The sequence below is a fragment of the Equus przewalskii genome, chromosome 7 (assembly GCF_037783145.1).
Source record: "Equus przewalskii isolate Varuska chromosome 7, EquPr2, whole genome shotgun sequence".
NCBI classification, from domain to species: domain Eukaryota; kingdom Metazoa; phylum Chordata; class Mammalia; order Perissodactyla; family Equidae; genus Equus; species Equus przewalskii.
This window is the reverse complement of record NC_091837.1, coordinates 44,936,631-44,953,181: the sequence shown is the minus strand read 5'-3', so window position 1 is coordinate 44,953,181 and position 16,551 is coordinate 44,936,631. Positions and strand designations below refer to the sequence as shown.

Here is a 16,551-nt window from a genome sequence, read left to right as displayed (position 1 = left end):
TGACTATTATTTTTTATTGAAGTATAATTGACATACAATATCATATTAGTTTGAGGCGTACATCATAGCAATTCGATTTTTATATACATTACAAAATGACCACCATGATAGGTCTTAGTTACCACCTGTCACCATACGAAGTTATGGCAATGTTATTAACTATATTCCTTATGCTGTACATTACGTCTGCATGACTTATTTTGTAAATGGAAGTTTGTACCTCTTAATTCCCTTCACCCATTTTGCCCACTCCTCAAACCACCCCCCGTATCTATGAGTCTGATTTTTGTTTTTTAGATTCCACATATAAGTGAATTCATAGGATAGTTGTCTTTCTCTGACTTATTTCACTTAGCATAATCCCCTCTAAGTCCATCCATGTTGTCACAAACGGCAAATTTCATTCTATTTTATGGCTGAATAACATTCCATTGTATATATATGTACCACATCATCTTTATCCATTCGTCTGTCAATGGACAGTTACGTTACTTCTATATCTTGGCAGTTGTAAATAATGCTGCAGTGAACGTAAGGATGCATATATCTTTTGCTTTAGTGTTTTTGTTTCCTTTGGATAAATACCCAGAAATGAAATTGCTGGATCGTATGGTAGTTCTATTTTTAATTTTTTGAGGAATCTCCGTACTGTTTTCCATAGTGGCAACACCAATTTATATTCCCACTGACAGTGTATGAGGGTTCTCTTTTCTCCACATCCTCTCCAGCATTTGTTATTTTGTGTCTTTTTTTTTTAATGATCTTTTTATTATTATTATTTTTTTCCTTTTTCTCCCCAAAGCCCCCTGGTACATAGTTGTGTATTCTTCGTTGTGGGTCCTTCTAGTTGTGGCATGTGGGATGCCGCCTCAGCGTGGTTTGATGAGCAGTGCCATGTCCACACCCAGGATTCGAACCAACAAAACACTGGGCCGCCTGCAGCGGAGCGCACGAACTTAACCACTCAGCCACGGGGCCAGCCCCTATTTTGTGTCTTTTTGATAATAGCCATTCTTACCCATGTGAGGTGATATCTCATTGGGGTTTTGATTTGCATTTTCCTGATGATTAGTGAGGTTGAGCATCTTTTTATGTGCCTTTCACCTGTATGTTTTCTTTGGAAGCATGTCTATTCAAGTCCTCTGCCTGTTTTTTAATCAGGTTGTTTGTTTTCTTGGCATTAAGTTGTATAAGTTCTTTATATATTTTGGATAGTAACCCTTTATTGGATGTATGATTTGCAGACATCTTCTCTCATTCAGTTTGTTGCCTTTTCCTTTTGTTGATGGTGTCCTCCACTATGCAAAAGCTGTTTAGTTTGATGTAGCCTCATTTACTTTTGCATTTATGTTGCCCTTGCCTGAGGAGACAGATCCAAAAAAGTGTTGCTAAGGCCCACGTCAAAGAGCTGACTGTCTGTGTTTTCTTCTAGGAATTTTATGGTTTCAGGTCTTCAATTCAAGTCTTCAATCCATTTTGAATTTATTTTTGTATATGGTGTAAGATTAGTGGTCTAGGTTCATTCTTTTGCATGTAGCTGTCTAGTTTTCCCAACACCGTTTTTTGAAAAGATTGTCTTTTCACCATTGTCTATTCTTGCTTGATTACTATTGCTTTGTAGTATAGTTTGAAATCAGAGAGCATGACACTTCCATCTTTATTCTTTTTTCTCAAGATTTTTTTGGCTATTCAAGGTCTTTTGTGGTGTCATACAAATTTTAGGATTCTTTGTTCTATTCTGTGAAAAATGCCATTGGTATTTTGATAGAGATTGCATTGAATCTGTAGATTGTTTTGGGTAATATAGCCGTTTTAACAATATTAATTCTTCCAATCCATGAGCATGATGTGTCTTTCCATTTGTGTTATCTTCATTTTCTTACATCAGTGTCATAGTTTTCAGAGTACAAGTCTTTCTTCTCCTTGGTTATACTTATTCCTAGGTATTTTATTCTTTTTCTTTCTTTTTCCTTTTTTCTTTTTCTTTCTTTCTTTTTTTTTTTTTTTTGGTGAGGAAGATTGGCCCTGAGTTAGCATCTGTTGCCAATCTTCCTCTTTTTACTTGAGGAAGATTGTCTCTGAGCTTACATCTGTGCCAGTCTTCCTCTGTTTTCTATGTGGGATGCTGCCACAGCGTGGCTTGATGATCAGTGTGTAGGTCCGCACCTGGGATCTGAACCTGTGAACCCCAGGCTGACCCCGGTATTGTATTCTTTTTGATGCAGTTGTAAATGTGGTTGTTTTCTTAATTTCTCTTTCTTATAGCTCATTATTAGTGTATAGAAATTCATCTGATTTCTCTATATTAATTTTGCATCCTGCGCTTTACTGAATTCATTTATTCTACTGGTTTTTTGGTGGAGTCTTTAGGGTTTTCTCTATAATATCATGTAATGTGTGAAGAGTGACAGTTTTACATCTTCCTTTCCAATTTGGATGCCTTTATTTTTCTTGCCTAATTTCTGTGCCTAGAACATCCAATACTATTTTGAATAAAAGTGGAGATAATGGACAGCCTTGTCTTGTTCCTGACCTCAGAGGGAAAGCTTTCAGCTTTTTGCCATTGAGTATGATGTTAGCTGTGAGTTTGTCATATGTGGCCTTTATTATGTTGAGGTACGTTCCCTCTCTACTGACTGTTCAGAGTTATCATCATAAACGGATGCTGAATTTTGTCAAATGCTTTTTCTGCATGTATTGAGATGATCATATGATTTTTATCCTTTGTTAATGTGGTATGTCATGTTGATTGATTTGCACATGTTGAACCATCAGCAAGGAGGGCAACAGTGGTGCCTCTATCCCTGGGGAGTTTTTCTGCCATCTCCCGCCCCTCCAGCCGATGCTTTTAGATACACTAACGACTCTCCTTCACAAATAGTCTGCACTTTTCAAACTGCTGTTATTTCACTGGGTCTCAGGGTGAGTGAGACCACAGGCGAACCCTTTGAGAGGAGAATCTTAGTTTCCTATAGCACTTTGGGACCCTTTGCCGTCAACTCAGTTGTTTTTCTATATTACACATTTTGGTGGCTCGTCTCTCCAGTGTAGATCCCAGGGGCTGGGGTGCCTGATGTGCCTAAGTAATCTCCCTGCTCCTCCAGGAGAAGCACCCGTCTGGTGAGATCCCTCCCTACTGTGTGCTGCCAGGCCAGGAGTGGAGTATTTGGTGAGAGCATTTTTCTGCCTCTCCTACCCACCTCCATGTGGTCCTTTTTATTTTTTGTTGAGCAGCAGGTGTTTAGCCAGCTCTCACTTTCTTTTCAGAGGGAATTGATCCGTATGTAACTGTATATTTGTGTGTCCATGGGAGGAGGTAAGTTCAGGCTCTTCCTGTGCTGCCATCTTGAATCTCCTCCTCAAACAACTACATTATTTTTAAGTGATATGATAGTATTTAATATTATGTATAAACAATTCTCACTTTGCATGGTAGTATAGACCATTAATATGACTGGGCAAGCTGAAATTGTTCAAAGCAAGCTATATCACTGAAAAAAATTAGGATTCTTCCATGAACTTTACAAATTTTTGTCAAAACTTTTAAAATTTCCCCAGTTATAAATGTATAGGAAAATGAAAAATAGTATTTAGTGCAGTCATGCATCATTTAACGATGGGGATACATTCTGAGAAATGCATCATTAGGTGATTTTTTTGTCATGTGAATATCGTAGCGTGTACTTCCGCAAGCCTAGATGGTATAGCCTCCTACACACCTAGGCCACATGGTACTAATCTTAAGGCACCACTGTTGTATATGCAATTGGTCGTTCACCGAAATGTCATTATGTGGCACATGACTGTACACTGCGATTTAAAATATTAGAAACATTGAGAACTAAAGGTCTTATTTCTTTGTCAAAAAACTTACCAAGAATAGTTTGTTTGAACAGTGCTTGCCTTCTTGATGTAAACCTTATGATATGGAGCAAGCATCTCTTCCTTGTCTTGGCAAATTATCATACTCCTTTCTAAGCTTGGATCAGCTTCCAATTTTCCATCCTTTGGAGTTTTCAGCATCATGAAGTATCTTTGAGAGTTCCTTTAACATGAAGTTTTTTTGCCTTGTGTCAGTTCCTCTGGGCCATCTTCATTCTTTTCGTCACAACCATTCTTCCTTTGTGTGGATAAGCTCACCCTCACCAGGTTCTCCTGGCCGCACATCTCAAGTTTCTCAAATGGTAGCAGGATCACTGTGCCCACAGGTAGCTGTTTCTTCTTTAACTCTGTTTGTATCCAGTTTGAATTTTATTTCCAACACTGTTACTTTTTGTTTCTTTATTACACTTTGACCTTGGCCAATTTCCTCTCTCAATTATCCGTTTTTATAAAATGTCACAAGGGTTTATCACTGGGAGACAACGAGGCAACACAACTACGTGCTTTACTGTCTGTGCCTGAACTGAATAACAAATGTGCTCAGACCAGTCACTGATAAACTTCAAAAAAGTGGTGTGATGAGTAACTGATCATGATGGGCATCTGTTGTTTACGTAGTGACTTGTGGATGGAAATGCTGGCACTAAAGTTTGTCCTTTCTGCAGTTACTCATAGTTAACACACCGTGGTAACTGAAATTTGTGTTTATCTGAACTATACGAGGTGAGGCCTGCCTGTGTTATAACTTGGAAAGTGTTCAAATGTTTGACGGTGATATTTCCCCTATTTTATGACATTCGGGAAATTAACTAATTGAAAAATTTTGTTATAAAATTAGACTATAAAACATTTTCTTTCAATCTCTGGCTACCCATCCCCTAGTGTCTTTGGTTTTCTAGGGTGGGATGTGGGGCAGGTAGCAGTGTTTCTCTTGGGCTGTCACTGTGGGAACCCCAGTACCAAGTTGGCTTGAGAACCCAGAATTTAGGCTTGGTTTAGCCTGAAGGAAAGACTCTTAATGCTAAGTGACAGTTTGTTTCTCCCTTAGATTGATATAGAAATCAACGGCGACGCAGTGGATCTTCACATGAAACTGGGTGACAATGGAGAAGCTTTCTTTGTGGAGGAGACTGAAGAGGAATATGTAAGTTCTAGTGGGTCTCATCCACTTTACGCGTTGTATTCAGGCCTCAGGTGCATATCCCCAGTCAGAAATGTTGGCAGTTTTCATAGTTAGTTGTATAGAAGATTGTTGCTGGTTAGACAAGCTGTAGTTTTAGGTTGAAGAACTAAGCTGTCAGAAAGGAGCTGGAGGAGTGAGGAAATTTTCTCCACACCAGGTTTCAGGGTACAGAGAGCGTGCAGAAAGCTCTTTTTGTAAGGGAGGTACATCTTGTCCTCTGTCTTTAGCGACTGTTCTTTAGTGTCTCTTACAGTTTACACCTTGACTTCAGTACACTCTGTTCTGCCTACGTAATCAAGGCGTGTATCTTCAGGCTGTGTGTTGTTTGTGTACGTTTGACCTTTAAACTTGGTAAGCATGTTTACCATTTTGGTTAGGGACGTTACATCCCTAACCTTGAACAGTCACGTGAATTAGTTTATTGTGGTCTTTACCCTTTATCAACAGTTATTGCATGTTTGGCTTCTTTCAGCAGGAGAGCACGGTTTGTCTTCCCCTTTCACTTCTGTGTATCCACTGATTTGAATGGTGGTAAACTGTTCTCGAGGCGTGTAGTAAGGATCTTTTAAAAAATTCTTAGAAGGCGTTGTTCTATCTTTCATCATAAAAAGTAAAATCTCAGATAGCAAAAATGATAACCTTCAAGTTATTAAGGATACAGGACTACATTTTTTGGTTTTGAAGACAAACTGCCAGTTTGATGCGATAAGGAAAAAAGTCATCAAAAAATAAACAATAGAAGAATGAGATGATCATTTTTTATTGTAGAGAAAAACCAACAACTTAGGTAGAAGTATGTAAAGCAGCAATGGAACAGTGTAATTATGAAGGGCAACATTACAAGACCAGTACTTTTCCTAGTACCTTAATTACTTGTGTTCATATTAACCTTGTTTGCATTTACTTTGCCTAAGCAAAATTTTTTTGTCATCAGACACTGAGGCAAAAGGCAGAATGAAACAATAAATGAGTTGTCACAAGAATAAATATTTTTGATGTGTTTCTTAAAATCATGTGTAATCCATAACACTGATTGGGCTTCGTGTAAATGAACAAGTGAGAGGACTAGGGTGTTGCTGTTAGCTGGTTCTCATGGTCACTTCTGATGATTCCATTGAAAACTGTGCTTAGCAAGGTCAACTTGGAGAGTGTCAACTTTCCAGCTTTCTTTTCCTATTCCATATATGACCAAATTGACCAGATTTTCTTTAGTGTGCTTCACTTTAAAAAATGTTACTTCATCCAACAGCATTGAAGTCACTACTCCATACCACAAATTATCAATAAAACACGCCCCGACTCTCCAGGAGTTCACAGTTTAAAGGGGAATAAACATTACCAAAAGCCTTCTGGCTCCCATTGTTTTACTTTTTTGTTTCTCTCAAACTTTTCTTATTTAACTACATGTCATCAACATCCCTTTCAAGGCAGTATTTCTAGATCGAACTCTATTCTTTTAATAGCTGCAAAATATTTCATAGTATGACTATACCACTGTTTAATCATTCTCATACTGATAAGACATTCAGGTTATTTCTATTCCCCCTCAACACAACCAGTGCTGTAATAGAACTAGGAAACACCACCAGAGACAAAACAGCTTTTAAGAAGTACAAGTAAACTTTATTCATAGCAAAGACCATTGCATTAAAAGGCCCTGGAAGTCAGAGACCACAGCCTATCACCTGGGTGCCTTGGGGGCCTACAGAATCATATCCTATCATCACAGTTTCTTTGTGTGTGTTGCTGGTGAATACAAATTTTGGTTGGGTAAACAAAACTTCAACTTCAGGGTAATGTTTACCAAGGCCAAATTCAAAAGCTTAATTTAGGAGGCCGGCCTGGTGGCGCAGCAGTTAAGTTCGCACATTCTGCTTCAGCGGCCTGGGGTTCGGATCCCCGGTGCCGACCTAGCACTGCTTGTCAAGCCACGCAGTGGCAGGCGTCCCACATGTAAAGTAGAGGAAGATGGGCATGGATGTTAGCTCAAAGCCAGTTTTCCTCAGCAAAAAGAGGAGGATTGGCAACAGATGTTAGCTCAGGGCTACCCCCCCCCCCCCGCAAAAAGCAATTATGGAAACCCACTTATTTTCAGGAGTATTATGTAACAAGTTGAGTATTCTAAATTATCTGAGGTTAATTTCTCTCTCTATTGCCTACCTTCTGTTTCCCCCGTGATACAAAGGAATCAAGCCAGTAAGTAAGAAGTTACTTTCCTGAACACCAAACTTAATCATTTATTTGATATTAAATTAGGAGTTTAATTGTTTCTAACTACTGGGCCTTATTTTCTTATTTGAATTCCTGGAAGGCTATCTTAAATGCTTTAGGATTTAAAAATCCATGAATTCCATTTGTTAACAGGGTGTTGTCTCTATTATAATCACCTTCTTCCACCTTCAGGTAGTTTCACAAACACAAGAATTAGCCCCTCTAGATTTTACTGTCGTTCCTCCCTTCCGTTCCCTGTCCTGCTGCTCTTTGTCTGCTAGGGTAGTTGTGATCCCTGCCTTCTGCTTTATCCTGTTATTCTTTCTGAGCTCTTGACAGAGTGCTTTAACACCTCCTCAGAATGCTCCTGCTGGTTTGAACTTCTCTTTACAGAGAATTTAATTGGCCCTGCTTGATTGTAGTTTTCGTGTGTTTTGTGCTGACTTGGTATATCTGTTCCTCCAAATGTATTCAGGTCGGTGGATGGAGATGAGCTGGCACTTAGCTGTGTGCAGCAGGGTGAAGATGCAGTGAGAGCAGAGCGGCAGTGCCCTGGCTCAGGGAGACCCCCCCTTCAGGGACGGTGTGTTCTTTCTCCCCTGTGAAATTCACAGACGCAAAGAACTCATCATTGTTTTGATTCACTGTCCAGTTTGTCGGGGACGACTTTTCTTTCTCTGTGTTCTGTTTAAGGAAAAGCTTCCTGCTTACCTTGCCACCTCACCAATTCCTACTGAAGATCAGTTCTTTAAAGATATTGACACCCGTTTGGTGAAATCTGGTGGAAATGAAAGACCATCTCAGAGTTCAGACATCTCACACATCTTAGACACGGAGAGAGTTTTTGCTCCAAGTTCTGTGAAAAAAAAAAAACGAAGGAGAAAGAAATGCAAACAGGACAGTAAGAAGGAAGACCAGGCCACTTGCCCTGCTGCAGAGGACACCGTGGATGTGAACCTGAGTTCTGACGATGACAAGGGGGCCCAGTCAGCAAGGTAGGGCTCTCAATCCAGGAGGGCTCTTTGTGCAGGTGCTAGGGTGCGTGCTGCGGACAAAGCTCATACACGATTTGCTGTTATTTCTTTTGTGTATCTGTATTTACAGCCTGAGGTTTGGGCTTCTCTTTCCCCTTGACAGTTTATTGTGGAATCAAGTGGGAGAGGCATTTTCTTTTTTCCTTTCTGCAACTCTGTGAAATTTTCCATCAGACATCCTGCTGTGATATTAAAATATCATTTGAAGCAGACTGGCAATGTGTGTCTTTTCATCCAGTAGCTTTCCAAAAGCCAAATAAATCCTAAGTCCTAAAGAAGCTCTGAACTAGTGACTTGCCCCTGGGCAGGCAGATAGGAGTGGAAGCAGATACATCCTGTGTACCTCCCTACCCAGCGGTCTTGTGCTTGGTATCTCACCTGTTCCTGAAAAGTATAGAGTTGTTTTGAGGCCACCGTCAAGATATCCTAATAAGTTGAAGAGCGACGGAGGTTTCTTTTTTTTATAAAGTGAGAAATCTTGATCACTACTTATTTACCAGCTCAATAGAAGGGCTCAAAATATATGCCAGTTTTCAAATCATCACTACCTGGGGTTTAAGAGGTAACAGTTGTGGGTAGAACACATTATTTCATTCTGGATTTGGTTTTTAGAAGATTGTCTTCCACTTGTTCCACTCAGTGATTGCCCTGGCACTGGAAGAACAGTACGGGTGTCACTGGGGTGGTTCTCTTTATTGATGACCATTGCACGAGAAGCTGCTGCCCAAAAATGACCCTGAGTTTCCAAGCCCTTTATTTGAAGTGGTTGGGGGAGGATGGTGTTATGAGGTAGATGCTGCTACAGTTGTATGCTTTCACCTCAGCTCTGACATCTTGCCCTACTTTCCAGGAAGGTTGGTGCTGTTAAAGTTCTCTTCATCATGGAAAAGAGAGGAAATAGTTTCTTTCTCCAGTTACAGAAACCAAGTATAAACTAAGTGTAAATCTGCCTTGATTTAGTACTTACCAAGCTTTTGTTTTAAATGATTGTCAGGAAAAAAAATCTGTTATTAATATATTATTACTATAATTACACTGCTAGTGAATAACATAGTATAATCTCCTTTTTGGGAAAACTGTTCGCTCATTTTCTAAAATTTTAAAATCTGAATTGTAAATCCTGGAACAAAATCTTACATTCAATAGTAATTTTTAATATATGAAATTTTTTCTATTCATCTTCTTTTTATTACTTATCAACTGTCATATTTATGATGGTGTTTCTCATTCCTCCCATGCTGAATATATTAGACTTTGATTTCAATTCTGATAGAATGCAGAATTCCTCTGTTAGAACTAAACAAAAAGACGATGCAAGAGTGAAAAAGTACTTTAGACTCTATAGAGCAGGGTAAACTTATACCTATAAAATTTTAAAATTCTAAATAAACCAACAAATTTGGATAATTTTTTGTGTGTCAGTATCAAAATACTAGCTGGGAAGAGCTTAATTATAAATGTTCTAAACTCCAGTTTTACGTCAGTGATTCCCAAAGAATTTTAAGATAATAAGTATCACAATTTCTTAAAAAGAGACTCTTCCCATCCTTTTTCTTTCTGCTTTCAGTCTCTTAAGGGTTATTTATCTTTTCCTTCCCTAGGAGAAAAACTAAAAGACTCTTTTAGATCTTCTGTTGCTTGATCTCGATGCTATTAAGAAGAGAGTAAACAGTTCCTTTAAAAGTTTTGGCTTATTTGTAATAAAATGTGTAGGTTAGCTAATTTGGGTTAACACTGTAATATTCCCTTAAGTGCCTTAATTCTTTGAAATATTTTTGCTAACTAGAATTCTTCCAAGATCCACCAGAAAGAACACTGAAGTAACACTTTTGCCTCCAGAGTTTTGTTGACATGTTCTTTGTTAGAGCAAAGTTTGAACTCTTAAAACAACCTCCAGCTTCCGTTTAGGAAGTTAAAACATTTCTAAAACATATGCAGAGTCACCTACTAAATGCACGAGAATCATTCTAAAGGAGTGTGTAAGTGAATGCATTGCACAGATATTAGTGTGTGCCCTCCTTCTCCTGATTGTGCGAAAGGCTTTGCCAACCAGATCTGTCCGTGTACTGATGTGGTCCACAGTTATATGTGGCCACTAGCTTCTCTCTCAGGGCCAGAACCTTTCTTGCCTGGTAAGGAGGCATGTCAGAACACAGGTAAACTATGGCCTTATAAATAATAATTACCAGGAGCTTGGTGGTTTGCTTTTTCTTTAGGTCACCAGTGAATTACAGATGCTGCCACTTGGAGGAACTCTTTCCTAAAATTTCCCTAAAACAGGATCTGCTTAATTAGGCAGCCAACAGAAATTAGTACTTAAAAAAGACAGAATGTAGCAGTCAGGAGAATGCTGCAATAAGCGCTGAGCTGAAAGGTGGCAGCCTGGGGGCTGGCCCCGTGGCCCAGTGGTTAAGTTCGCGCGCTCCGCTGCAGGCGGCCCAGTGTTTCGTTGGTTCGAATCCTGGGCGCGGACATGGCACTGCTCGTTGGGCCACGCTGAGGCAGCGTCCCACATGCCACAGCTAGAAGAACCCACAACGAAGAATACACAGCTATGTACCGGGGGGCTTTGGGGAGAAAAAGGAAAAAATAAAAATCTTAAAAAAAAAAAAAAAAAAAAAGTGGCGGCCTGGGCCTGTTACACCTCTGAGGGTGGAACAGCAGCCTCCTGATCGCCCAGGCTGCCGTTTCTTAATCTGTGAAATAAGAGAATTGAACTGCATAGTTTGCAGGGCCCCTTCTAGCTCAGCATCTAGATTCTAAAATAATTTAGGAGAAGATATTTGGGGTCAAAAGTATTAACAGCATATTAAATAGTGTGTTAAATCTGAGAGAAGAAGAATAGGAGGTCAACTCCTTTTGCACCTGTGAGATCCAGAAATTACATGGGATTGGGGATATGCAGCTTTCAAATATCTTCCCCTCCTCAGCCCCTACCACCTAGGAAAGACACCTTGTTTCCAGAGAACATACTGAAATAGGTTTTTATTTTTAAATGCATTCTATTTCAACTCCTTACTTTCCAGGAATTTCATTGATAATAGTAGAATTAAGGTTAATCAAGGCTCTTTGTAGGAGGCAGGTGAAAGACGGAATCATCCTTTAAAGCAGGTTGCCTTTGTACAGCTAGAAGAAACTCATTGATGGAAATTGGAGAGCTTTAAACTACATAGGGCTTTGCATAAACTGTACCTCGTGAGCCTCTCTCCCTTCCTAAAGATGAACTTTTGACTTGAATATATCATGGAAGCCTTGTTGATCCTTCCAGAGGATGGATGGCTGTGTAAGTGTGTATATGTATTAAAAACATTGCACCTAAGCCTAAGTAGCCTTCTGGAAGGAAGAGACTTTTCAGAGTGGACAGTGCTGTAGCACAATCTTGAGAGCAAATATACAAAATGTGCCACTGATGGAAATACTTAAAATACCCAGCAGTAACAAAAATGGAGGAGTAAGCCTATACCGTTAGAAAGGAATCTCTTCTTTTAATCCACGAAAGCAGACTTGCTTACAAGGTAGATCTGGGAGCCACGTAGAGGGTGCCTGAGACTTTTCACAGGGAGCGTCTATGGCCCTGAGGCTGCTTATTTCATCTCTTGATCAGTAATTGGCTTCTCGAGAACCCTCCATGTTCTTCTGTGGTGACCTGAGTCAATTGTGCAGCTTACTCGCTGTCTTTCCTCCCCTTCATTTTCGACACAACAGACAGAGAACATTACAGGTCTCCTTTCAGCCCTATTTTGAGGTATCTTTTATGGGACATGTCATATATCCAATTGTAAACTTAGATCATTTAGCCACACTGAAATTTTTTTTACCAGTGCTGTGCTAATGTTGAGGATAAACATGTTGTTAACAGAGTTAGCGGATCTTTGTTCATGATAGTTAGCAACCCCATTTAGCTCTTACATACTACCACTTAAATAGACTAAAACTCATTTAGTCCCTCTAATTTATCCCACATGAATAATTCAGGCTATTTACTTTAACTTTCTATTGATTTTTTCCTTCCTTTAAAAAAATTTGAGGTGTAATTTACATACAATAATATTTATAGATCTTAAGTATGCAAGTCAGTGAATTTTGACATTTGTATACATCATGTAACCTCTCTTGGCTTTTGAATAGGGAAGGTGATTGGTTTAGAAAATGACATTGAGTTTGAAGACGTGATGTTGGAGTGCATCTGTGAAGGCTGAAGTGTTCTATACACACTTAGGAACTTCAGCAACTGAACCTCCCATCCCCCAGCCCTGACTCAGCGTTTAACGGTCACCCTACTCAAATCCTCTGCTGTTCAGCTTTAATGTACATATTTGTCCTATGTTTTGACCTAGGTGTAATCAGCGTTCATACTGTTTTCTTCACATTCTGATATATGCACTCCATTATATTCTCAAGACATGTACTTAGTTTTAAGTTGCTCTGTCATGGTCTGCGTAACTGATGGCCTCTTCTCAGCCATGTGTGCCATTTTGAAAAGTGCTTAGCAGACTTTTAGAAGTCTTATTTTAGTTAATGAATCGTAGGACTGAAAGGAACCTCAGCATCAGCACCCTTCTCCATCACTCTAATAGGTCTGAACTATGGGCTCTATTTTTGTCAGGATATGCCGAGAGAAGGCCATTTCGTGTCTTCCTGGGGTTATAAATTCTTAATGTTGCCTGTTCTCTGGTCTCTCAATATTTTACTAAATCCAGTTTGCTTTCTGAATTCTTCTTGGCTTACTTTTTGTACTGCAGTGAAATACATTCCAAAAATAAAATATTTTTAACAAAAAGTTTCTGTGGCTTTTACATTGTTCTTTCCAAACCACTTTCCAATATGTAAATAGTGATGGGTTAAGCTGTACTGTCCTTTCAAATTTGGCGAATAAGACTGTTCATAAGCATCTGGTTTTCCTTTCTTAAGAAATAGAGTATTTTTACCCAGATGTCTGCCTTTTTCAAGTATATATTTTTCTCCCTTTGAATTAGCGTTGTATGCCAGAGTTTAATCCTTCTGAGAGAAAGAAGATTAGAGTTAAGAAAACCTTAAATTAGAAGACGCAGCCCTGTGGAAAAACCATTACATGTCAAAGTTAGTGGTAAAGCAGAGTATGTTAAATTAAGATATAAAGGAAGAAGAACAATATTAAAAACTAATAAACTGTTTTCTGTCCTATTTTTAGTCTAGCAAATTAAGCGGTACAGATATTCTCATTTTTACATTTAATATCTGCCCTAGTAGAACATTGAATTTTCTGTAAGAAGTTCTTAAACTTGTATGCTGTAGTGTTTCACACTTTGCAGAGTTTTTCTTTATACTTTTCAGAGTTTTCAGTATAGTACATCACGTAAATCTCACACTGACTCTGTGAAGTAGACAGGACAAGTGAAAAATTTCCAAATAAAGATGAGAAACTGGGGCCCATGGTGCTTCTGAGGGATGTTTTCGAGGTTATATGGCAAGTTAGTTCTGCTAACTCTGCAGATTCAAGAATGCCAAAGGGTGAATTAATTAAAACCTTGCTAGCATTGGTTCGTCCTCCTGTAGTTCCGAGGTCTGTGTATGAATCTTAAAGCGTTTATCATATTTTTGCATCATCTTCCTCATATCCTGACATCATGTAGATTCTAAGTAAGGAGATAGTTCTCAGTTAATGCTTGGGCCAGGCCAAGAGAAAAATAGGTTATAGGTTTTTAAGAGTTCTTAGGGTATTTTTTAATTTTTGAGCCATAGCCCTTGTTTTCAGCTGATATATTTTCTGAAATATACAGGAGAGGACAGTGGAAAGAACAAGAGCCTACTTGTTTTGAATCCAACTACTTACTAGCTTTTTTGACTTTGGAGAAGTTAGTCAACTTCTCTGGGTCCTTGATGCCTAATATCTAAAATAGGATAGTCCCACCTCAGATTTGTAAGGATTGAATGAAATATACATAAAGCCTTAGTTTTCTTCTTCTAGCCTTTGAATCCATTACCCCTAAGGGATGTAAAAAGGAATTTTTAATCACATCATCTTTTCTGTCCTTCCTTTGTTTATCCCATATTTAAAAAGTGATTGCAGTAATGTACAGTGATGGCATCAGTGAATTCCCCTTTCTCCTTCACATTTTCATTTTCAGAGGGTTAGTAAATAATCACTTGGCCTTCTTCACTTGTATCGTTTACATGATGTGTCAGTAGACTTGGGGGCTATTTTTAAGCTGACATAAATGTCATTGTTCCTGCCTTTCTTTGTTTTTTTTCCTTTCACAGAGGATCCTCAAATGCTTCCTTAAAGGAAGAAGAATATAAAGAGCCTTTGCTTTTCCATTCTGGGGATCACTACCCCTTATCTGATGGAGACTGGTCCCCTTTAGACAAGTAGGTATTTTTGAAATTTCTAAGTTTCTTAAAGGAAAGATATATTAAGTAGCTTTTCTGTTACTCACCTATAATATTTCCCATTTCTCTCGTACGGAGAGGAACAGTGTGTACTTTTTAACATGAATACGGATATTCCTGTCAATAATTATTTTGTTCCTAAACTTGATCTGACTTACTCTCACAATGTTGGTCAGTCTAGATCTGTCTAATCAGCATAGAATTTGGCCTTCTATAATTCTTATGTTGTAATCTTTTAGTATCAACTATTAACTGTAATGTGGATAATATTGTGAAGAAACATGCAGTCACTTTGTTCAAATCCAGTTTGTCTCACATTAATTTTGTTTATTTAGCCCATCTTTCCATGTATCTCCTCTTCTGTGAAGTTACCTTTCTCACTGATTTCTTGTGAGAATCAAATGGGATAATGCATTTACAGTGTTTACAGGGGACCCAGTAAGTCACAAATCCTTGATAAACACTAGTTGGCGTTGTTTTCATTATTAAAGAACTCAAGTGGAAGAAATCATTGACATTTCCTTCAATAGAGTCTTTATATCTGCAGGATAAAGCTGATACATTCAGGGGCCAGCCCTGTGGCGCAGCGGTTAAGTTTGCACGTTCCACTTCGGCAGCCTGGGGTTCGCCAGTTCAGATCCCAGGTGGGACATGGCACTGCTTGTCAAGCCATGCTGCGGCAGGCGTCCCACATAAAACAGAGGAAGATGGGCACGGATGTTAGCTCAGGGCCAGTCTTCCTCAGTAAAAAGAGGAGGATTGGCAGCAGATGTTAGTTCAAGGCTAATCTTCCTAAAAAAAATTAAGAAAGAGCCGATGTATTCAGACTTTATTTTAATCTCTTGAGCTCAGGAAGACTGAGGTTCCTGACTTTAAAGTTGTCACATTTCTTTGTCCTGTGTTTGCAGCGCCTATTCCCCAACGGCAGTGTGTCCTAAGAGCGATTCAGAGCTGGAGGTGAAACCTGCCGAGAGCCTGCTCAGATCTGAGTCCCACATGGAGTGGACGTGGGGCGGGTTCCCAGAGTCCACCAAGGTACTAGGGTTTACTTGCCTGTTAAGTGTGTCCAGTTAAAAACATGTGAGGAGTCCCTCGTCCATGAGTAAAGGGGCAGGGGCGATTTCTGAGCGAGCTCACTTGAATGAATATAAACGATGATAGTGCCCTCATGTGGTTACGTAAGTAAATCCAGATTTAATGTTTTTCGTAACATTTGTACTATGTGTTTACAGCAGAAGGAACCTAGCATTATTTTGTCTGTGTTTTTATTTAGTAAACAATGTTGATTGTTAATTAGCATTTTAATAAGGAAAATTCTAAAGGTAGCTAAAGGAAACTAAAATTTCCACACTGAAATTTTAAACAGGAAATTGATTATGAAAGCTTTTTGCCAGTTCATAATGAAAGAACCAAGAATTGGTAAGATGTATTTCTTGAGAAAGAAAATGCTTAACCCCTCTATTTAATTTAGTTTTTTAAAAACATACATTTTGCTAATATGTATGATTGCATTGAGACTTGACTGTCCACTTTCACATTGTTTTAAAAGAGCCTTGAGGTAGACCAAGCAGGGCTAAATTGTCGTGTAGCACTCAACTTTTCTCCATCAAAATGAATATTCTCCCTCTACGTATGTAAAAATTGTCATATTTCCTCAGTCTTCTCCAGTGTTTAACTCTTCATAGTAGAACAGGTATAAATATAACTCTTTTATAAATATCAGGATATTGAACAAAATTCAGTTATTAGTTTTTTTCCCACTTCTTAATTATGAAATATTTCACACGTACAAAATAATGTATTTACTGAATGTGTTGTTATAAATAAAATAAACATTTACCTGCACCCAGCTTAAGAAATAGATTATAACAA

At 38.7% G+C, this 16,551-nt stretch overlaps 1 protein-coding gene across 7 annotated transcripts in view; it reads left to right on the top strand.

Moving 5' to 3' along the window:
* The window catches only part of LPIN2 (lipin 2), a 91,084-nt gene that overhangs the window by 55,345 nt on the left and 19,188 nt on the right, over positions 1–16,551 (top strand). For all 7 annotated transcript variants that reach the window (XM_070627489.1, XM_070627486.1, XM_070627487.1 and 4 more), the window contains 4 exons: positions 4,931–5,026; positions 7,970–8,271; positions 14,551–14,658; positions 15,588–15,714. In XM_070627489.1, the coding sequence (XP_070483590.1) occupies positions 4,931–5,026; positions 7,970–8,271; positions 14,551–14,658; positions 15,588–15,714 (633 nt within the window). The remainder of the gene's footprint in view (positions 1–4,930; positions 5,027–7,969; positions 8,272–14,550; positions 14,659–15,587; positions 15,715–16,551) is intronic.